The sequence below is a fragment of the Neltuma alba genome, unplaced genomic scaffold (assembly GCF_004799145.2).
Source record: "Neltuma alba isolate B1F8T4 unplaced genomic scaffold, ASM479914v2 tig00012772_pilon, whole genome shotgun sequence".
Classification (NCBI taxonomy): Eukaryota; Viridiplantae; Streptophyta; class Magnoliopsida; order Fabales; family Fabaceae; genus Neltuma; species Neltuma alba.
This window is the reverse complement of record NW_021637180.1, coordinates 146,646-170,408: the sequence shown is the minus strand read 5'-3', so window position 1 is coordinate 170,408 and position 23,763 is coordinate 146,646. Positions and strand designations below refer to the sequence as shown.

The following is a 23,763-nucleotide window of genomic DNA, read 5'->3' as shown; positions in this document are numbered from 1 at the left end:
CTCGCTTTGAAAGGAGGAGTTTTCTCCGCCGTATTCCTGTCCTGGGAGAGCAGAACCCATAAACCGTCCTTCGCGCAACCCTCCTTCGCTTCTTTTTCTTCCTCCTGATCTCAGGTTTCTTATTGTTCTCACCCTCGCATTTATTTATTTAGAGATTAGGTATTCTGGAAAGTTATATATATTTTAGTTAAGGGAGTTGTTGAATTTAGCATTTTCAATTTTGATTTAGATATTTGATATTCGGAGGTTTTAATTTTAGGAGTTGGGTTTGATCTTGGGTCGCAGAAAGAATGCATGGCCATTGCCAAGTTTCAATGCAATTTCGTGAAATGTGAGGATTGAGCATTAAGCAGGGGATGGAGACTACATTTCATACTACAGAGTAAAATGGCGGGAAAACTTGGCGCCCTAAAATCTTTCCTGTCTCTTCCTCTATATAACTCCTACCTTCCATCTTCCCCGCCTCGCCTCATACCATTTTCCTATCCAAGTTTTCCTCATCGTCTTCGTCTTCCTACAATGGTTCAAACAGCGATGCAGAGCAATGGCTGTGAGGCCCCGGAACCTTCACCCAAGATCCAAAAGGTTGAATCCAATGGCACCTCCATTGTGCCTTTTCTTCGAGTGAAGAAGCTCTCTGACAAGGCCGTTTTGCCTTCTAGGGCTTCCTCTCTCTCCGCCGGTTACGATCTATCTAGGTGAGGCTCTGATCAGAAACTCTCTCTCTCTCTCTCTCTCACTCTCACTCTCAGATTTATTGTGAATAACTAAAAACCCATGTTTTCTGAATAATGTTGCAGCGCGGTGGAGACGAAGGTGCCAGCAAGAGGGAAGGCTCTGGTAGCAACAGACCTGAGCATAGCGATTCCTGAAGGAACCTATGCTCGAATAGGTAATGACAAATTTAATATCTGTTAACAATTTTAAGCCATTGGTTTGTGGGATTAATTCGGCTAAATTCCTGGATTCTGCAGCACCACGTTCGGGTTTGGCTTGGAAGCATTCGATTGATGTGGGTGCGGGTGTGATTGACGCGGATTACAGGGGACCTGTGGGAGTGATTTTGTTCAACCATTCGGATGCTGATTTTGAAGTGAAGATTGGAGACAGGATTGCGCAACTGATAATCGAGAGGATCATGACGCCCGAGGTTGAAGAGGTTCAAGATTTGGATTCCACTGCCAGAGGTGAAGGCGGTTTTGGATCCACTGGTGTTTGATCATCTTATTGGTTGCCTCTTGGAATTTCTGCGATCTTTTGGAAAGTTGGGGTTAGGAGGGCATTTTGTTCTTCAATTAGCTAGAAGGGGCTTTGGTTAGTGGGATGGAGGCTTTTCTGTGAATAGGTAGTTAAATGGGCGTGGCGGGTTTGATCCTAGTTATTAATATTTGTCTTCTGAATTAAAGTGGGGAATGAGATTATTAGAGGCGTAGTTGAGGAAAGGAAATGGACGAGGGACTTTTTTACGCTCCCTCACCTGCATACTAATGGTGCCCGGAAAAGGTGATCTTTGGTGATGGGTTTATCAACTAAAATATAATTTCAGGGTAAGTGGAATTTTATTCCAAGTGGAAAAGAAAAACACAAACCGAAATGAGACAATGTTCACAAATCACAGTGATCAGCGTGATATTAGAAAAACTAGTACTTCGCATCAACAACCAACAATTATTAGTACAACCAGTCAATATCAAATCTTTCTAATTAGGATTTGTTTTGAATGGCAACTGGAGCGTTCATGAGTGGGAATAAGAAATAAATAATATGTGAAAAGAGTTTTGTTTTTATTTATATAACAATGTTTATAAACATTTAATAAGTACGTATACATTTCGTATAAATTCAAAAATTCAGGATCTAAATAATTTTTAATAAATAATATTAGAAATTTAATTGTGATATCCTTAAAAAATTGGAATCAATCCACTTCAATTCTTTTAATTTAGGTCCTTAAAAGTTTAGCATCATATCATATTTCTATATATGATGGTTAACCCAAAAAAAACCCGTTGAAAAAATTAGGTAAAATATTAGCAATTTAGTATCTATTAACTTCCAAATAATCTCGAAATTTCTGTTTAATATTTAAGACTGAAAATAAAATTATAATTTAATGTGAAACTGACTATAATGCTTTTGTCAAAGATGGTCCTCTCATGCGTCAAAGATGGCTAAAACGGGATTTAAATCCGGGATGTTTGAAAACTCTCGGAAATACTTAGAAAAAATATTTTTATGTAATTTGAGATAAAATTTTTTTATAGATTTATTTTAAACTCTGTGAAATTATTTTTAAAAATTTAATTTAAACAACTTTTTATTGACAAAGCAAAAGGCTAATAATCCCTAAGCAAATCCATTTAATTCTTTTTCTTTTTTTTAACTTTCATTTCTATTAACCACTCTTCCACACTACCAAATGTGGTTTTTTTTTTTTTTTAAATTTCATTCCCTATTAGGGAAAAAGACAAAAAAATGACAACTTAACTTCAAAATGACCAAAACGTCTATTGAATTTGCAAAATACCATTTTGGTCACATGAGACCAAATTGACATTATCATGTCAAATGAAAAGACCAAATTGCCTTTCATTTTATTTATTGTTTTTAAAATACCAAAGCCTCCACTGGCCGGCCGGTCGCCGAAGCTCCGACAGTGGCAGTCACCGGAGCTCCGGCGACAGGCCGATAATTGGTCACCCAAGCTCCGGTGGTCGAAAACAATTTTTTTGAAAAGTTTTACAATTTCAGTATAACAGTTAACTACTTTTGTAATACTATTAACAACTTCAGTATAGCAGTTAACCGCAGGTTTTCTGGGAAATTCAACAAGCTCCAGTAGCCGAAAACAATTTTTTCGAAAATTTTTACAACTTCACTATTACAATTAACAACTTTTGTAACCCTATTAACAACTCCAGTATAACAGTTGACAACAAGTTTTCTGAGAAATTTAACAAGCTCCAGCGGCTGGAAACAATTTTTCTGAAAATTTTTACAATTTCAGTATAACAGTTAACGACTTTTGTAATACTATTAACAACTTCAATATAGCAGTTAACAATAGGTTTTTCGGGAAATTCAACAATTGGTCGCCAGAGCTCCGGCAATCGGAAACATTTTTTTTGTTGAAATTTTTACAATTTCAGTATAATGTTAACAACTTTTGTAATGTTGTTAATAACTTCAGTATAGCAGTTAACAACAGGTTTTCTAAGAAATTTAACAAGTTCTAGTGGTTGGAAAATTTTTTTTTGAAAATTTTTACAACTTCAGTATAACAGTTAACAATTTTTGTAACACTATTAACAATTTCAGTATATCAGTTAACAACAAGTTTTTTTGAAAATTCAAAAAGTAACATTTTTACAACTTCAGTGAAGTTGTTAACAAACTCAAAAACCTATTGTTAATTGTTATATCGAAATTGTTAATAGAGTTATAAAAGTTGTTAGTTATTACACTGAAGTTATAAAAATTTTCAAAAAAAAAAGTTGTTAAAGTTATAAAAATAATGTTATACCAAAGTTGTTAATAGATTAGAGAACTTGTTAATGATATTATTGAAATTGTAAAAATGCTGCTTTTTGAATTTTTCGAAAAACTTATTAACTGCTATACTGAAGTTGTTAATAACATTACAAAAGTTGTTAACTGTTATATTGGAATTGTAAAAATTTTCAAAAAAATTGTTTTTGGCCGCTGGAGCTCTAGTGACCAATTGTTAAATTTCCTGAAAAACCTGTTGTTAACCGCTATACTTAAGTTCTTAATAACGTTACAAAAGTTGTTAACCGTTATACTGAAATTGTAAAAAATTTCACAAAATTTGTTTCTTGCCGTCGGAGCTTTGGCAACCAATTGTTAAATTTCTCGAAAAACCTGTTATTAACCGCTATACTGAAGTTGTTAATAGTATTACAAAAGTTATTAACCGTTATACTGAAGTTGTAAAAATTTTCAAAAAAATTGTTTTCGGCTGTCGGAGCTCCAACAACCAATTGTTGAATTTCTCGAAAACCCTGTTGTTAACCGCTATACTGAAATTGTTAATAGCGTTACAAAAATTGTTAACCATTATACTGAAATTGTAAAAGTTTTTTAAAAAATTGTTTCCGGTTGCCGCAGCTCCGGTGACTAATTGTTGAATTTTCTGAAAAACCTATTATTAACTGTTATACTAAAGTTGTTAATAGCATTAAAAAAGTTGTTAACTGTTATCCTAAAGTTATAAAAAATTTCAAAAAAATTGTTTCCGGCCATCGGAGCTTGTTGAATTTCTCAGAAAACCTGTTGTTGACTGCTATATTGAAGTTGTTAATAGCATTACAAAAGTTGTTAATCGTTATACTGAAATTGTAAAAATTTTCAAAAAATTTGTTTTCGGTCATCAGAACTTGTTGAATTTCCCAAAAAATCTGTTGTTAACTGCTATACTAAGTTGTTAATAACATTATAAAAGTTGTTAACCGTTATACTAAAGTTGTAAAAATTTTCAAAAAAATTGTTTACGACTACCGGAGTTCGGGTGACCAATGACCAATTATTGGTTGGTTACCGAAGCTCCAGTGATTGCCGCTGCTGGAGCTTTGGCGACTGGCTGGCTAGTGGGAGTTTTGGTATTTTAAAAATAATAAATAAAATAAAAGGCAATTTAGTCTTTTTATTTGATATGATAATGCCAATTTGGTCTCATGTGATCAAAATGGAATTTTGTAAATTTAGTGGATTTTCTAGTAATTGTGAAGTTAAGTTGTTATTTTTTTGTCTTTTTCCCTTTCTATTAACCACCCTTCCACCCTATCAAATGTGCTGTGGCATTTCTATTTTCTGTCGCACCTTTCCTTCCTTTTTAGTTTTCCCCTCATCCAAACAGTGTTTTTCTCTCCTGCTTGCGTTTCCTCCCACGTTTTCTCTCCTTCCAAGCAAAGCGGGTTAGGTTTTTTCATTCCACACCGTTCCACTCATACTCTCCCTCATAGTTGTCGTTCTTATCTCTCACCTCGAGCTCAGATTCGTCCACGCCTCTCCGTTCTCGTTGCCGGCGTTTGGATTCTCGTTCTCGGCGTCAAACATCGTTTCTGAATCTCGTTCAGATTTGCGTTCGCGTTCTTCCGGTGTCCTCCGTTTTCGGAATCTGCTTCTCGTTTGCTTCTGCATCTGGTTTGTTTATTTCTTCTTATTTCCTTCTGCTTCTTTTGTGTTTTCTCTAGAATTAAACAGCTACCTACTGACTCTTTCATACCGTACTCCTTTTGTCTCCTGCGGTGTTTATTATGTACCAAGATACTGTTAGAGTATGTACACATTCAAGGGGCATATTGGGGTCAGAGTAACTTTCTGCTCTTTGGAAGTATTATTGGTTTGATGAGTGATTTTTATTATATTCTACTATAGTAGCGTTGAACTTTAATAGGGTTTTATTGTTATTATGGAGTGAGATCCTCTAGGGTTTTGTTCAGTGTTATATTTCCTGTGGCAGAGACTAGAACAAATTTAATTGTTGAACAAGAGCTTGTAGGTGAGCAATCTTGGCTTTTCTATCTACAGTGTTGGAAATCCCAGCTGTCATTGTTTTGTGAAACTTTGATTATTGATTTCGATATTTTAGTTCTGTGATACAGAATGTGTAGCTTTTCAATTTGCAAAATTGCGTCATGCAGTCAGTAGAGATTTGTACAATTAATTGGGCGCCTATTTGCCTCTCTCAACTATTTAACCTCTTGCATTTTATATTTTTATACTGATATTTGTAACTTTCAATTTAGGCGGTGAGCATGCGGAGAAGCATATTGCTACTGAGCTCTTATGTCAATTCTTCTCTGTCTCTTCATATCCAAACTGTCTTCTTTTAGCAGTCAGGATCAGAAAAATTATTGATTTCCCTATGTGGTAAGAATCATTATGTTTCTTCAATAATTCTGTGTCAAGTCTGAATCTTTTGTGTTGATGCTGATTTTCGTAAGTTCTACTCATATTATGTGGTAGGAACCAAGTCATTCTTTTGACTGATTCGTTTATCTATCCTGCTTCAGTTTATTATTATATGTTATTATGAATCTTGATGGAGTCCTCTGTACGGCAGAAATCTTATGTTTTCATTGGGATCGCATAGTTGCTATGAGGTCTTTTCTGGTGCTTTGTCATACTTTTTCTATTGTATGGACCTTCTCATGTTGAATAGTATTGGAATGGTGGTTGAGGCGCTACTGAATTGATCTTTGTTTATATCATGCAGGAAACCATTTATTCTACCTTGAATCTCCAGTTCAATTGAAGTCTTTTTTTATCATAGGGATTTCTTATCAGGAGGATAGGTAAGTAACTTACCAAAATGGGGACACGACCTCAGCAACCATGTCGAGAGGAAGAGGAAGATGAGCTGCTAGGTCGTGGAACAACACTTTCTGGCCAATCAATTTCTACAAGTAAAAGTGTTGGGTCTCCATCCAGTCGGAGTGAGCAGACAATGGCTACACCAGCCAGTGATAACACTTTTCTAAGACTAAATCATCTTGACATCCATGGTGATGATGCGGGATCTCAGGGAGCAGTTGCGTGAGTTCTCTGTTATTCTATGAGGTTGTAGTGAATGTGTAGTTGTTATAATGTAGTATGATCTGGACCTTGGTGGCTTTCCTTTTTAAGGTTGTAGCAGATTACATTTTTAAATGTGGTTTGTTTGTTTATTTCCTGATATACACTGGATTGTTTCGTTTCTAGTTTGGTTCAAGGTAACACGTGCTCACGCATTTACTTTCATTTGTAGAATTAGATACTGGATGTGAATTATAATTAATACTTGCGAGTGTTAATTCATGTGGTTTTACAATTCTCTATATGCTTTTTTGTTCTTTGTTTACACAGTTATTCTGTTCTTATTTATTCTTAGTTTTTAAACAGTAGCAAGAAGAAAAAAAGAGGCCAGCGTGCTGTTGGAGGTGACAAGAGTGGAAGAGGGCTCCGCCAATTTAGCATGAAAGGTTTATTATCCATCCATTTCCTCTTTATGTTCTTGTTTTTAATGTTGGCCTTGCTGAGTTGCATTTTGTGCACTTCAATAACTACAAACTTTTGCTCTTAGACGTCCATTTTATGCAGTTGCTGCTTATGTTTACTTAGTAATATATTTATCCTTTTCTCTTGCAGTGTGTGAAAAGGTGGAAAGTAAGGGGAGAACCACTTACAATGAGGTTAGGTGATTACTTCGCAATCTGTTATGTGCATTAGTTTTTACTTCAATTTTATGCATAGATTGTATGATGAATCTGTTATTGATGGACCCACCAAAGAGGAGTAATTTGCTGTGTTATGGTCTCAAGGTGGTGGGGTCGTGGTGTCTAGCCATAAGTGATCAAATTTTGAGTCGTGAATATGATCGATTCTGGGCATTTTCTGTGGATCTTGTAGTAAATTCAAGGGAACTTCTTGGGAACTGAAGAAATAGAGATGGATGAGGAAGAAGGGGAATAAAAGATTTCCCTATCAGTTTATGAACTGGAATCTGAAGTTCAGAGTCCAATAAAGCCAATGGAAGAATCTCCCAAGATATTAGACTGAATTATACTTCACATCCATTCTCTAAGGCCCCTTTTGGTTCACTGGAAAGAGGGCCCAATAGCACGAAAAGGAAGAGAAAAAAGCATTTTCCGTGGTTTGGCTTGCATGATTTTGGCTTCTTAGGAATTGATTTTCATGGCAAAGGCTGGAAATTTTTATTTTCCTTGGAAAATAATCTTCATCCATTCTGTTCCTATGGAGAGTAATCTGCCATCTTCATGGATGGAGACCCTAGATGCAACCTTCTCAGACCTTCACCCTCCACCTTCAACCTTACCCTCTTCTGTGACGGCATTGTCAGCAGTCTTGAATTTTCTTCAGCAAATCAAGCTTCCTCATAGATCTACCACCTTTCTCAGAGAAAAATTATTTCAAGATTCCATTCTTTTTTTCCTACACATCAAACATACCTTTTGAGCTTATTCCAATTCATTTTCCTCTTCCTATTGCTTTAAAATGTTCCCGGGAACCAAACAGGACCTAATAGTTAGTGCAGCACATGTATATGGCTAGGAAATAACTGTCGTTAAAATAACTGAACATAACTAACTCCTAGGAAATTGACAGCACAACCATACGAGAAATCAACCACAAACAACAATTAACTATCCCTATACCCTCTTAATTTTCTGTTATTTCTACCGTATGAGTCTTGATATTCTATCAATAAGTTGATGTCTCGTGGTAGAATTCATCAAGCTAGGTATGGCTTGGAGTTGTGTAATGCATGCTAAGCCCTCTAAACTACATTAGCCTCTTATAGTAACTACGAAATCAGATACTCTTATTTGGCCTTGGATTTTGAAGGGGATTTTCAATCAGTGAACTTTGGAACTCCCAAGCATTTTATTGATCTCGCATATTAAATGAAAGGTACAAAGGGCCTATGTGGCATTGATGCAGGATTTCTTCAATGCAACAGGGGCAATAGGGTTATCTGGTGGGATGAAATAACAATACTGAGGAAATGTAATAAATATTTGCATTGTTGCATATTATTATTATTGTACATGTAGCTGTTTAGGAGACATTATCGGGCTTCTTTATATTAGAATTGTCTGAGGATTGAGTGGTTTTCGGGGGAAGATTGACAATCAGTAAATCTTTTGGTGTGGTACCTATCCTGTGAGGTCCGCCTCCCAACCTGTTACATGAAGTTATGAACTGATTGAGTTAGAATTCTATGCCAAATATTGTCTTTTCTTCCTCTGGACAAGTTGCTAACCTTCGATTTGGTTCTTATAATTTAATTTAATTCAATTCGATATGTCTGAAGTTTGTAGTTATTGTGATAGGTTGCAGATGAACTTGTGGCTGAATTTGCTGACCCGAGTAGTAGCATTTCATCTCCTGATCAGGTTTGCTCCTAAGACTATCAATAGCAATATACTGAATGGAAGAATCAGTTAGATGTTCTGGACTAACTGAGCGCAAATATTTGACAGCAACAATATGATGAGAAGAACATTCGTCGAAGGGTTTATGATGCTTTGAATGTTCTGATGGCAATGGATATAATTTCCAAGGATAAAAAGGAAATTCAATGGAAGGGTCTCCCTCGTACAAGTCTGAATGATATTGAAGAATTAAAGGTTTGCATACATTTCACATGATCTTTTATGGGTCAAATGGTTTATGCTTTCCCTGTAATGTTATGAGAAAATACAAAAATACTAGAAGGATTATGACACCTCTAGTGTAATATATCCAGACGGAGCGCCTTCAGCTTAGGAATCGGATTGAAAAGAAAGCTGCCTACCTGCAGGAGCTGGAGGAGCAAGTAAGCCAGTACTCACTAATGGATTTGATTTTGGGAATCCAATACCAATTTCCCAGTTCAAGAAACTTTTGTAGTTTTTCCTGTTGGAATGCGTTGTTGGTTATAAGTAGCTGACAATTGACAAATGGTTTATATTGTATTTGATTCGTGTCTATTTTCTGACTCCTTGTCTTATTACATCAAGTACATAGGTCTTCAGAATCTCATACAACGAAATGAGCAATTATATGGCTCAGGAAATGCTCCCAGTGGAGGTGTGTCCTTACCTTTTATTCTTGTACAGGTAATACTATCTTCTCATTATCTTCTGATTTTTTTGGTGAACCTGTTCATATGAAATTGTTGCTCGGTTTTTTCTTGGTTTGAACAGTCTTACTGTCTGACATGGTTTTGTTGGGTCTACTCTCGTCATATTCACTGTAAGATGTTTTATTTGCCAGAACCACATCATCCAGCACTTTTGGTTCCCTGAACTCAGACCATTTGTTTGGGATTACATTTCCACAATTCTATGTTGTGGATCATGGTAGGAATCATAGTTGTCAAGCTTAGGAGAGTGCAGCCTTGTTATAATTTAATTAAAGGTCAATGTTATGTAATAAATTGGAAAATATGAATTAGTTAGGAAGTTAGGGTTAAGGCTATTATGCTATAAAAATGGGCTGGGTTAGTTTGTAATCAAGGATTTTTAGATTAATGTATTGAGTTGTGCTTCTTCCTCCCTCCCTCTATGTTTCTCTGTTCTCCATGTGTCTTCATCTCCTCTCCCCCTCCCCTCTACTATCTCCCTTTCCTCTTCATTTATATATTACAGGCCAGATTTTAAAAGGAAGAAACTTTAAATTAGATAATGTACATAATAATAGTGCATGGCTCTTGAATTATTTCTTTGTAGTCTTGCTGACAATTGTTTTTCCTAATTTCTTGAAACTGTAGACTCGCCCACATGCAACTGTTGAAGTGGAAATATCAGAAGATATGCAGCTTGTACATTTTGATTTCAATAGGTGAGAAAGCTTCTTGGATACCCAATGCTGTTCTTGAAAGCATTGGTGGGTTTATCTTTCTGCTAGTAATCCTCCCAAGTTCACGAATACTAGGCTAAAGACAATTAGCTTGTAAGAGCTTTTGCTTTCGTTTGAGAAAATTCGCAAGGGACTCCCTGAAATAACCATTTGCTGAAACCTACGAGTAAGTAGGGATAAATTTAAAAACTCTGCATTCCCTTATAACCTGAGGCACCAGAGTCCTGCAGACTAAGCACAATGCCAAAGGACTTTACGCTCCTTGCGCTGCCCAAAACCAATGAGCTTTATGCCTCAAATTGCCCGCAGAACAGCTGGACAAATCGTACTCAGCTTCACATAAATACCTGAAAATGGAAGCCTTACAAAGACTAACTCTAATAAGCGTATCTTTATAAATTTACTGATTTCCATCAACAGAAACATCATATTTCAATTACACCATTGAGGGACACAGCTTTTCTGTCAAGACGTGCGCCAGCCAGCTGCTTTTGTCTTCTATATCTGAAGTCTCCAAAATCTGAATCTTTTCTTTTAATCTGTGCATACTTTCTCCTCTCCATTTACAGCACTCCGTTTGAGCTGCATGATGACAACTATGTCCTCAAGGCAATGAAATTTTGTGAGAGACCGCAGAGTGATAATATGACGCAGAATCTTGTGGACGGGGGTGAAGGTTCTAGCATGTCAGGCTTGTATCAGGCGCAGGTCACTCCTTCAGTGTCAAACCAACCGGTCAGAACTCCAACCTCGCCGCCTCTTCCTGGGATATTGAAGGCAAGAGTTAAGCATGAGCATTGATTTGCAATTATATTCTGTCCCGCTTGCGTTATTTTATCATGTCTATATATACTTCTGTAAAGTAGTTTTCTGTCAATTAATACGCCTTCATGATGGTTAAGAATACAGCCAGCCAGCCAGTCACTCTTTAGGTTAGTCAGAGATAGGCACCTGTGCTTTAATTTCTCAAGAGTCATTGCTGGCTAATTTTTTACTAGTGTCCACCGTATGTACCAGCATAGGATTAAATTTTCAATTTACTCTGGTGTAAATTTTAACTTCTTATGTTAATCTTTGTTAGTATATTTTTTACTTCAGGCTGTGCCTCAGTCAAGTTAATGTGTAGCAGTACAATCTCTTGGAAGGTTTTTTAGCTGGATAACTGACTATATAGATACCAAAATTTGAATGCCATTAAATTATGATTCAGAATTTCAAATTGATTCAACCATCCTACCATCCAGACATACCCTTAATTTTAGTCGTAAAACTTAATCATTTTCTCATGTATGTTTTTGACTTGGTACCAAAAACGAAGTTGTTTGGGATTATCACAAAACAAAGATCTTACTGAAACGTCCTGAGATAAGATTCCGGTGAGGCCATTTTAATCGCTTTATATATATGCTCTGGCGGTGCAACGATTCTGTGATGCGATTCAGGGGATTTTCATGTTATTCTAAAATTTATAATGTGATCTCTTATATATCTGACCAATTTGATTAGTCAATCCGGATTGTTTTAACGTAATCTCTTCATCTCCTTTTGAGTGTCGCCAGATTGGTGTGAGGAAAAGGGAGCAGAAAATTTTTTTTAATGAGTTTGATTTTAAAAAAAAAGCTTTTAATTAACTTTTATTACTTTTTAATCTTATACTTTTTCTTCATTAAAATTTTAAGACCCTGCTTCAAGTTTTGAAAGGGTTTATTAAAATCCTTTCCCTTCTATTCCCTACGAAACATTTTTAACATAGGGAGAATGACATGTTTACTACCGAAATATGTAAGTTTCAAGAAGTATCCATTTTTCCTGTAAAATGATATGAGTGCCGTCGAGTAAAATGAAAAAATTCCTTCACCGTCGAGCGCAACCGTAGGTGCTCCACCCACCGGCCCTGGCCAAACTGACAACCGAAGATCAGGCAGCAGTGATTGGATTTAGTAGGCAAAAATTCTTATTAAGTGGGCTTGAGAAAACATGAACCTCATTCTATTCCAACAGAAGAGAGAGACTGTGGATTGGACTAAGTTTGGAAGTTGGGATTATGATCGCTTGCAGACTGTGGTTAATCAGGAAGTGATGCAGAGATTGATTACTCAAATCCCTCTCTTTTGACGGTGCAGGAAATGATGTTATGACATGGAAAAACTCTGCTCATGGGAACTTCTCTGTTAAGAGTGCTTACCAAATGATTGAGAAAACCAACTCTCATGCTTAAAATTATGTTTTAAAGCATATTTGGAAGTGGCGTGGACTTGAGAAAATAAGTGTTTTCTTATGGATTACTTTTCATAGCAGATTGCCCACTAGAGAATGGAAGAGTAGATGGTCCACAAGCTCTCCTAATTGTTCTCACTGTGATGCTGGAATTAAAATTGCTCTTCATATCTAAAGGCATTGTTCGTATGCAAAAGAAGTGTGGCTATACGTTGTTCATCTAAGGTATCTATCTCATTTCTTCTCACTCTCTTTACCAGAATGGATGACCTGGAATCTCTCTAATGATGTGGGAGTTGTTGTGACTACGGATTGGAATCTTATATGAGGAGTCTCACTTTGGTTGTTATGGAATTAAAGAAATAAACACATGTTTCAAGATGATCTTCAAAAGTCAAACGAACCTGTTATAGTAGTTTTGAACGCTTGGAAAAATTATGTACAGTCCTCTGAACCAATTACTTCAATTTCAAAAGGTTTATCTAATACCATACCAGGATGGCAACCTCCAGTTAGTAGTTGGGTTAAAGTCAATGTTGATGCGGCCGTTTCTTTGTCTACTAAGAAAGTAGGATGTGATTAGAGACACTAATGGCTCTTGGATTGTCGGTTTTTCTCATTTCATAGGGGACTGTAGGGTTATATAGGCTGAAGAATGAGCAATTTTAAAAGGGTTAAATTTAGCCTGGGAGTTTGGTTTTAGAAGAGTTGTTTTTGAATCAGATTCAAAAGTTTCTATTGATGCTTTCGAATATTCTTGGCGTTTATGCAGGCTCGGTCATTAAAGAGAAATGCATGTGATTTGCCCTTGCTGCATATACCCAGAAGGTCAAATATGGTTGCTGATTCACTGAAGAACATTTGCGAAAGTGATATGCTGGGATTTAATCGCTTGAGTTATTAGTTTTCTTTACTTTGGACTCTAGCCCTCTTGTATATCAAGAGCAAAAAAAAAAAAAAAAAACAAAGAGAAAGATTTAATAGCTAAATGTTTTGAGACTCTTAAGTGTGCAAACATTGATTTATTTTGACCTACTCATTTTTCAATTTACAAGATTGTAACTATTGGATCTGTCATCAATTACAGGTCCCCTGTACATTTTATATGCAATTGATGATGATTATCGAGTACGGAACTCGAAAATCATAAGAAAATAGGAAAACAAAGCTGGCAAGAAAACAAAACCATGGAAATAAATATTGCAAGTAAGAAATGAATCAAAATTGTGTTCCAACAAAAGAATCTTAAAACTCAATGTAAATTGCATTGATCTGATGTCAAGTTTGTCTAAGATTAGTTTGCACCTTGCAATCCCACAGAATGATGGAACTTCCAGTTCATTCAACTTTACTCTTCTCCTCTTCCTGCAAATGGAATTCAAGAATTGGTTTTAAGGATTCAGAAATTCCTTGCATGATAGTTTATTCTGGCAACACATAAAAAATAACTTCAAAACATTAAACGAATCCTTAATTTGTCTTAGATTTTTGTTAAAAATAATTTGGGTGAAAAGTGATAGTCATTTTTTTCGCAAATTGAATATTCAATTAATTTGGGAAACCTAAATCTTATAAGAATTATTTTCTTTTATCTTAAAAAAAAAAGAATAAGACATCTCTGTAGTGCTTGATGAGAAATATTTGTTCAAAATGTACCATTTTTCATGCCTCGAATTGCGGGGGAAAAACAATTGGGCCACGCACAATTCTCCCACTTTCATAGGTTTATACAGATAATCATTGTATGAATGACCAAACATGACTTTGATTGTCGAGATGAGCAAAAGGAACTGGAGTATACAGTTTCAATATACACCAAGAGATACCAACAAAGTTGCTGGGTACACAGTTTTGTTTTTATTGATACGGTCCCAGACTCGCTGAGGGCCCTTGTGCACCAAGATTATATGGGATCTCTATCCCCTCATGTGTAGTTTTTCTTTGTAATGGGCTAAGCCCTCCTCTTCACCAAAAAAAAATGACCAAACATGACTAGAAAATTCTGAGAGACTAGATTATGACCTCTCATAGCCCATATTATTAGAATTTTTGTCTCCCATAAATTCAAGCAAATACTATTCCAGTTTTTAATATAGTATCTAATTGTTGAATTGATTTTTATCTTAAATATAAAACCTATTTTTTATATTTATCAATTTTTTTTAAATTATCTCTATTGATATTCTCTCAACAATATTAAGTAGAAGAGGGGAGAGAGGATATCAAAGAAGATGATTATAGTATATATTTAAAAAAAACATGTCATACATTTTATAATTAACTAACTTTCTTAATCTAACTAAATTAGTTAAATAAGTCTTACATTAGGGATAGGAGAAGTAGTATACAAGCAACCACTGCCTTCCTGCTTGTTGCCTATCACTCTTAAGACTTTGTACTATGATATCAATATAACAAGTTCAATATAGGGCCTGCTTGGGAGGACTTAAAAAATCCCATAATAAACACGTTTTACGTAAGTTAGACAAAACTCTTTTCATATATTTGCCTCGCATCCCGTAAATTACTATTAAAAAGCTACTTATAAATTACTTATAAGTTGTTCTAAACAGGCCTATAATGACTGGGTACTCAAGTAGGATAGCGAACCATCCTTCAAGCCCGTGAAGGCCATAACTTTTTTGCAAAGTTGCCTTTTTTGGTTAACTTTCTCACAGAGCACTTATGCTGCTCAATGTATGACTTAGTAGCTTATAATATAGTTTCTATCATGTAGTTCTTTTATGCATTATGTATTTGAGTTGACAATTAAAAGGATTTTTTTGGGCTATGCATAGGTATTTTTCTATTAGAAACAATCATATTCAAGACATTATTAGGTATTAAATGTAGTCACTTCTCTCAGTTAGGATCCGAACATTGATCCTTCATGTTATGAGAGATTTAAATGTAGAAATTCCCACGATCAAAGTAGTTGGGCCCACAGATAAAAGAAACTTCAAAATTAAAAAAAAAAATTTCATCCCTAGCCCGTCAAACTAACCATATTCTCTTTACTTGCCTCCAAGAAGCAAGCAGGCTCTCCGCTCTCCAAGCATTTCTAAAGGAGTGAGTTTTTAGTGCACCCTTTATTCATTATTCCCTCCAGCCTCCGGTCCTTTTTATAAGAAAATTTTTTTTAGAGTTCTCTTAATCCTATTTGTAAGAAACAACGACCTCTTGTTGGGAGCATTTATTAATGAGATCAATTACTGAATGAGGGTATTTGTGAAAAGAAATTTGTACTTTTAACATATTTATTAATTCAAGTAACTTTAACTATATTTTGCTTATCGTAGAGTATTAGTTATTCTGTGTAAAAGGGATGAGGGAGTATTTACTAAGAACAACAATGAGAACACCCACTCATAACAAAGCTTTTTCCGCTTTCCTTTTCTTCAATTCATAAAGTTTATCTTCTCGTTTTCAATAACCTTCCTTTCACTAGTAAACCTCACATGAGATGAAACAAATTTCCAATGCCCTTAAACACTTTGTTACATGAAAGAGTATCGGGTTCTCCATCATAAACAACATTTTAATTAAGTAAATAAGGTTGAACATAACGAGAAGCTAAAATCACAAAATTAAGACATTTGAAGGTCCTCACCAGATTTTGGTTCACCCAAATTGTTCTACCGTCTCTTAAATGTATTTGCTGTGATCTTCGGCACTTCTGACATAATGCTCTGATAAAATCTTGTATATGATGATAAATGCTGCATGCCATCATGCCAATTTATGGTTAGTGCCTATAATATTGCTCTATTGCCAATGATGAAGTAGTTGTAGACTAGCTAAATCACATAAAACTTCCTTACACTTGGAATTATGCAGAAATAATCTCTTTAACCTTTTAAAAATTAATAATAAACCCCTCAAATGTCAAGTTTATGCAAATAACCCCAAACTAATCAATCTTATACCTCTTAAATTTTATATGTACACATAATCCTCTTAAACTTTGAGTTATATTCAGATAAACCCTGTAAAAGTTATTTGCATAAATGTCAAAGTTCAGGAAGGTTTATTGTAAAGTTTTAAAGGTTAGAAAGGTTAATTACGTGTGACATAATACCCTATAGTAGAATTGCCCTTAAGGATGAGCATTGAGGAGGGATCAACGCTATAATACCTTACAATAGAATTGATAATATGAGTTGACTCCGCGGGACTAACCCGCCAAACAGAAGCAAACCAGCCCATGTTACTTCTTTTTTAAAAATATGAAAAGTGAGCTTTTTTAACTTCTTCATTCTTCTTTTGTATCTCCTTCCTCAATTTTTTCTTTTTTCTTTCGAATTTTCTCATTCCTTTTTCAATTTGTGATGTGATGTATGTTTAATAATTTGGGATATTTGAATTTGATGTTTTATTAAATATAACTTTTATTTTGATGTGTTATTTTAGATATTTAGGAATTAACATACATTTTCTTCAAAAAAAAAAAATCCAAATGCTTTGAACATTCGGTTCTCTTAGGACCAACCCGTTGGTCCTTCAATCAATCCTCAGTTGGGTCACTCATATTACCATCTCTACTTTGTAGTTTGAAACAAATCCAAATGCTTCCCAATATATAAATAATGTTAACCGAAAATGCTATAAAGGAAGATTCCTATTATTCAGTACAAGCTAGTTTTTTTAAAGGATACTCTATATAGCTCATTTACATATTTTTTAAATTAATTATTTATTAAAAAGACGTTTATTTTTCTAAAATACTCTCATGAAAAATACCCCATATTGGTTGCAATTAATAGGGTTGGTTTGGGGGGAGAATTACAAATTTATTTTTTCAAGAAGTGGGATATGTTTTTTTCTTTAAAACTATTTTCAGCAAGTCTATAGCAAAGGGGGAGGTTTCCTTAAAGTGAAGGAAACCTTAGCCTATAAATAGAACAAGTGTGTTAAAGAAATTTCTGTTCTGTTTCCCTTCCCCCTCCTCTGTTTCTATCTTTCTCTCCTGTATCCCTTTGTGTTGCCTTAGAATTAGTCTGTGAGCGTGCTTTGGCATCACAAAACTTCATAAAATTAAATTGTAAAGCACAATATGAAAGACTAAAAAGGTAGGTTATATCTTTGCAACTTTATATATCATAAGAAAAGACTGACATTAATACAACAATTGAACCGTTATGTGCTATTCTCTTCATTTAACTTTTGTCAAGTTTGAGAAACTATTAAGTAGTTTTTATTAAACCACTGCTAACTCAGTAGTAAAGTTTTATCTAAATGAATAATCATCTCACCGAAATTACATAAGGACCAAATAAATTCCCACTCAAAATCTTTTTCTAGAAGCCAATAGTATGCATAGTCAACTCTCACAAACCACCATATATGATTAAGCTCTCTGTTATTTGAATAATAATATATGAGAGTAAGTTAATTAGAGCTAGTTATTTTATGGAGTTGGTTAGGTTAGTTGGAGCTGTTGAGGTCTGCTATAATCAGACATGGGGTTTACATTGTATATGTTAGACTTTGGGTTTGGGCTCATCCTTGATTGTCAGAGCCATTTTAATTAGGATCTCACCCTAATTAAGATATATAAATTAAATTAGAATATTGTCAAGTGTTGTATTTATTGCGAGATTATTAATTTAGAAAAAAGAAAGGAATATTTCGTAGCATCTGACATATGTTAAGGAAAATTTTCCTAAAATATGAGAAATCTCACCTTCCTAATATATTGTCACTTTGACCCTATCTTTATAGGGATTAACTCTCTCAATTATTCCACATCTTGGCTGTTGAGTTTTCTGACTTTTTGGACCTAAAATTAAACATGGATCCGACCTCTTTCACACACACACACACACATATATGAGGGAGGGGCCAGTTTGCATTGCTATGATGTGAATCCACACAAGAGTACTATCCAGACTTCCAGTTCCTCTCTTATCTCTCTGTTTTCTAACTTTCTTCTACTTACCCTCTCTTTTCTTCCTACTCTCTTCCTTCTCTTCAAGTAAAATTGAGTAAAAGTATACCTTAGTCTGTGCCTGTTACATGCTGCAAGGAATTCAGCAACTCCATTTAGTATAAGCCTGAGAGCACGGAATATCTGGCATATGTATGAATTCACATACAATCAGGATAATTTTCTTTTATAAAACAACCATATTTCAAAGTTCACTAATGTGGGGTTAAGGTGAAAATTAAACTACCTATGAAGTATCTCGCCAATAGCACGAGACATCATAAACTTTCATTGAATATAAAAGTACACATGAAATTTTTAAAATGGTGCAAAAATATCACAATCGACAAGTCAACTAATGTTGACCATTTATAAAACATGTCAACCAAGAAAATATTGCAAAAATACACATGAAGTTTCCAACAAGCATGGTATTTTTACATCACTTTGAAAACTTCATGTGTATTTTTGCACTATTTTCTTGATCAACATTTTTGCTAAACAGTCAACATTAATTGATTTAACAATTATGATATTTTTGTACCATTTAAAAAACTTCATGCATACTTTTGCACTTAAGAAAAGTTTGATGTTAGATGTCCTTGGTGAAATACTTCATAGGTAGATTGAAGCCTTAACTCACCAATGTACCATCTAACAACCTGGGAAAAAAAGTCCTTCCAAAGAGCACGCCACATGGAAACTTCACTTCTGCTAGCTGTTGCTTCAGAAGTTGATGCAAGCTGGAAGATGCTACTAACAAACTGCCATGTAGCTCCAAGTATATTAACCATGCAACTAAATATGGAAGCCATAAAACTGGACGTTGCTACAAGTAGACGTATAGGAGCATATACAATTTCAATGGAAATCCAAAATATAGGATATAGGACTGAAGATGCTGGAGGACATTGCAAACAATAATTTATAAGTAATTAGTAGTAGAACTTGTAAGATAAATAACTACTGTCTCTAGTCTTTAATATAAGAGCCAGACAAAATGTTCACCTTGTTCCTAAATTTAATAATTTTCTTCCCAAAACATCCCTATCGATTGTACATGTCACAAGGTTTTATTAAGAGATAGTTCCAATACACATGATTAACAAGAGTATTCTAGGAAAATCTATACTCGTTTATTATAAATAACTAATTTAAATAATTTCTTTAATAATCTCAAATTAGTTATCTAGCTCTTATATTAAACATCAAAGGCAGTAATTTAAAAAAAAAAGAAGAAGGACAATACAGAAGTCCAAAGCATAAAATGACTTACTAACACTCCAAACAATAGTGACAATGAACCACAGTGGTGTGAAGAGAAGCTCCAATAGTAGTCCTACCATGTCGCCCAGAGCATCAATCACATCCCAAACAGCATAGAAGATGCTTTCTACTACTTCAAACAGAATGTTCCAGGTGGGAAGAAGAAATTCAAAGACCATCACCAATGGCTTTGTGAGAGGACGAACTAGAACTGTGAAAAAGGACCGTACTGCATTTGCCAATGCCAAACACCAGCCAAAAGCCTTTCTTAAATTGTGCAGAAACAACATTGTTCCTAGGTATTTAATCCTTGAAACCATGTCCCAAGTTTCTATCCAATCAAAAAAAGGGCCAAATAAATGAGATGCAGTGGCCTTAAGAATTGGAACATTCTTGTACAAGTCATATAATCCAATGAGGACAGTGGCAAGTGAGATTGTCACATATAAAACCCGAGCCAGCGGGCACATCCACGGGCGATACAGATTGCAGACTACTGGGTATGACTGGAGGAAGATGACCCAAGATGGGAGCCCCGCCTCTAACAAAGTAAGTAATCGAAGATCAGATATTATAACTTCTTTTAATTTAAAAGGGAGGTCATGGTCATTAAACCTAAATGATATTAGAACATCCTTATATTGAGTGGCTTTAGCTGCATCCTCAGAAACATTACTAGATGTCTCAAAATTTGTCACAGATTGCATTTCCTTGCAATAATTCTCAACCTCGTCAGGATTATCACTACATGAATTAATTACTTTTCTTCTCTTATTAGGTCCAGAAAGGGGAGAAGTTGTGAGTTCTATGCCTGGTTTCGGTTCAGTGTTCTCAGAAAACTCTTCAATATTTGTGTCCAGACCATTGACAGAGTTATCCTCAGCAGTTAGAATACTATTGCAGATACTATTCTTGTCATCCTTATCACCATGTCCAGTTCCAGAAAGATCTTCACATGCATCATAAAAATGATCCCCTGAAGGAAGAATGCAGATACCAAACAAATTTATAAATACTTCATTTCAGTCCATAAGTTAAAGGTTCTAGCAACAAATCATATTCTCTTGTCATTGAACAATAGTGACTTGTCAAGTTATATCACGCATAAAATGGACCAGTTGAAAGATGAGGCAAACCTTGTGAAAATGCATAAAGTAGCAATACTGATAAGGTCCCCTGAATTTTGAATAGTCGCACTCAGGAAGATTCTAAAACCGAATACTTTTTGTAACTTGAGGATAATAGTGGATCAAAACTATCCTACGTCCAATTGTTCAAACATATGAGATGCACACTCAAACAGAAGTCAAGAGTCTCTGTCTTACTTACCTGCAATAGAATCCAAATGCTCTTTCAACTGCATCTGTTCAGATAGTTTTCCTGAAAACCACAAAGACATACAATTTGCTGCTTGAGCTATGCTGTCAAATTCCCATCTTTGCATGAATTTAGCTTGGATGTACATTAAGGTATCAGTCTGCGAGTAATAAAAATGTTTAGACCCATAGTACATGATATTCCCTCCCTTCGTTCCTTTTTATAAGAACAACTAAAACCAGTGACTTGTTCCTGTTTATAAAAGACATTCAAATTTTCTTTATTAATTTCTCATTTTTTTCCCATTTAATCACTCGTTTTAATATCAATACATTTATTATCACACGGCTCTTGAGGTATTCTCCCCACCACATATTCTCTCTCTTCTACAATCCTCTTTATTATCTCTAACTAATTTTAACCAATTCTTTTTTCGGCTGATTTGGTTAATTGTTTCTTATAAAAAAGAAACGAAGGGAGTAGGATAGAAGGTAAACATCAAACATAATATGGAGCATGTAGGAGAAACTGTACCTGAAGCTCATTCAAATAACTGATGCCACAAACATTTTTCCATGCAACTTCAAATACAATAAAGCCATGGAGGGTCCTATGCAATTCAAAGCAGAAGGGCAGGGAATTCCTTAGATTTTTTACAGGAAGCATAACCTTCTTTTTCGACCGCGTTAATTCTTGGATTAATGAGGACCAGCTTAGAAACTTGTTTTGTTTAGTTGTAGTGCTCGATTCACAAACCTCCTTTCTCTGATCTCCGCGAGCTTTGGAAATGGCAAAAGGCGATAACCTTGACTGGAATTTAGAAAGCTATATATGTAGGTTTGTTTCAAGGATGAAATAACATCAATATAAAATCATGTGGTTAAGTCACCTTGGTAATCATCAATTGCCACAAGTGCGTGCTCTGGTACCCTAAGTCTCTCAACCAAGGTCGATTGTCAACCAAAATATATGCCATTTTACTATCATTGGCAAGGAAAAGGCTAATATCTGAGAGGTAAGACTGCAAATCTCTGAAAAATTACATCACAAAAGATGCTTAAAATATGGTCGAATGTAGAGAAACTAAGAAAATAACACCATACAATATCCAAGGTCATTGAATAACGTAATTGCACTGGATAATGACGCATCCAAAAAATTCCTTTATGACTAATTGTCTTCCTCATACTTCTATTACTTTTGTTAATAGAATTCTTAAAGTTTCGTGTGGTATAAAACATTAAAAATGACAGGTAAAGATTATGATTGGGATTGAAAAAACCCACTAAAAATGTTTAGTATAAGCAATTACTTGGTACTTGGAATTGCCCAATTCCACCTGTATGGGTTTGTCCAATTCCAAACAAGTAATCATTTATACTAAACGCTCTTTCAATAGGTATTTTTAATCCTAATTTCAATCTTTACCTCTCACTCTTAATGTTTCCTAACAAATGGGACCTAAAAATCTATGCAGTTATCATTAAACCATACTGTTAAATGAAGCAACATCATATGTACTTAGAGTTCGTGTGCTCTTTATTTATTTTTTTAAATTGACCTCTTATGATTAACAAGTTGAATGCTTGATAGAAATTATAACAAAACATATTAAAATAGGGCCAAAGTGTACAATGTTGCCATTGTTGTATTTTGAGATACCAAAAGTCTCATAAATTCTATTTTGAAAATCCTAATCACGTGGTACTTAATTGTATATGTACTTGCTATTTTTTGGATTAAATAAGTCATATGAAGCTCAAAATTCGGCAGCATTAAGAGCATCATATAAGAAAACCTTTGAGTTAGGGATCAAGCAACAATAATGAACTTGAACTAAAATCGAATTTCTAAATATGAGGCAAAAGGACATAACATGCATACGATCCGACTAACTTTGTACAAAGTTATTTGCACTGTAAGTATATGACAGGCATTTTTCTTGGATTGCGTGAAAAGTATTTTTAAGTGTTTTTGGGTTTTCCAAACAAGCCATCCACATAATAATTTTTTTAAAAAAAAGACAAATCATAATGCATTGCGAATAAATTTAATTTTCTCACAATCACATAATGTATTCTTAAATTAATATTCGCAACAATTTCGTACATGCGAAAAAAAGAAACAACTTTGTTTATACCGGGAAAAAAAAGAGGGAGAGATTACCCAATTTGCAAACTGGTAAGAGGAAAAATGCAGAACCCATCGTTCCCTTTCCCCATGAAGAACAACCTGCACAACTTTCTTATTACCCGGATGTTTCCCAACCAAGCTCCTAATTTCTGCTTCAAATTCCAGAACATAGAAAATCAATCAGCTTCCTAAGGACAAATAGATGATTCTGCATAAACATAAAAGCATAAGAGATTGCGAAAGAGGACCTGAGAAATGGGAGTTCGTAAAAATCGAAAAATGAAGCTATCGACGAAGAACTTCATAACAGAATGCCCGGGTTGCATAAATGGATCAAAGGCAATAAATATGTTATAGCAATTCAGTATGTCAATTAATGATGTTCGAGACAGGAATTCAATTGTTGTTAGATTGAAGAATTCGTTTTGTTATTCGAATCTCAAAATCAAGAAAGTTTGTGTCTTTAGTTTCACCCGTTAATGTTTTGAGTTTTGAGGCGAAGGTAGTGTTGAGGGTAGAATGGTAAATTCAAAAGTGCG

The 23,763-nt window shown here is 34.8% G+C and overlaps 3 protein-coding genes across 8 annotated transcripts; 2 read left to right on the top strand and 1 right to left on the bottom strand.

Moving 5' to 3' along the window:
- The first annotated feature begins 263 nt into the window (after nucleotides 1-263).
- Nucleotides 264-1,471, top strand: LOC114730884 (deoxyuridine 5'-triphosphate nucleotidohydrolase-like). Its single transcript, XM_028917991.1, has 3 exons — nucleotides 264-698; nucleotides 801-892; nucleotides 975-1,471. Exons 1-3 carry the CDS (start codon nucleotides 388-390, stop codon nucleotides 1,217-1,219), a joined length of 648 nt encoding a protein of 215 aa, XP_028773824.1. The 5' UTR covers nucleotides 264-387; the 3' UTR covers nucleotides 1,220-1,471.
- A 3,439-nt stretch (nucleotides 1,472-4,910) lies between these two features.
- LOC114730882 (transcription factor-like protein DPB) lies at nucleotides 4,911-11,320 on the top strand. 6 transcript variants are annotated; one of them, XM_028917986.1, is made up of 12 exons: nucleotides 4,912-5,163; nucleotides 5,769-5,892; nucleotides 6,086-6,125; nucleotides 6,239-6,558; nucleotides 6,904-6,983; nucleotides 7,150-7,193; nucleotides 8,856-8,918; nucleotides 9,006-9,152; nucleotides 9,272-9,340; nucleotides 9,525-9,623; nucleotides 10,277-10,347; nucleotides 10,935-11,166. In XM_028917986.1, exons 4-12 carry the CDS (start codon nucleotides 6,335-6,337, stop codon nucleotides 11,164-11,166), a joined length of 1,029 nt encoding a protein of 342 aa, XP_028773819.1. In that variant the 5' UTR covers nucleotides 4,912-5,163; nucleotides 5,769-5,892; nucleotides 6,086-6,125; nucleotides 6,239-6,334. The 6 variants fall into 6 exon arrangements, with proteins under 6 accessions (XP_028773821.1, XP_028773819.1, XP_028773820.1 ...); XM_028917987.1 differs by having other exon boundaries at nucleotides 6,086-6,159; XM_028917988.1 differs by lacking the exon at nucleotides 6,086-6,125 and having other exon boundaries at nucleotides 4,911-5,163; nucleotides 6,907-6,983.
- Nucleotides 11,321-13,920: 2,600 nt separating this feature from the next.
- Nucleotides 13,921-23,313, bottom strand: LOC114730871 (uncharacterized). The gene is made up of 9 exons (XM_028917974.1): nucleotides 23,258-23,313; nucleotides 21,981-22,122; nucleotides 21,626-21,901; nucleotides 21,104-21,251; nucleotides 19,785-20,750; nucleotides 19,171-19,409; nucleotides 18,579-18,652; nucleotides 16,193-16,301; nucleotides 13,921-13,947 (listed from the first exon to the last, which is right to left on the bottom strand). The coding sequence occupies exons 1-9, from the start codon at nucleotides 23,311-23,313 to the stop codon at nucleotides 13,921-13,923; spliced, it is 2,037 nt and encodes a 678-aa protein (XP_028773807.1).
- Nucleotides 23,314-23,763: the final 450 nt, after the last annotated feature.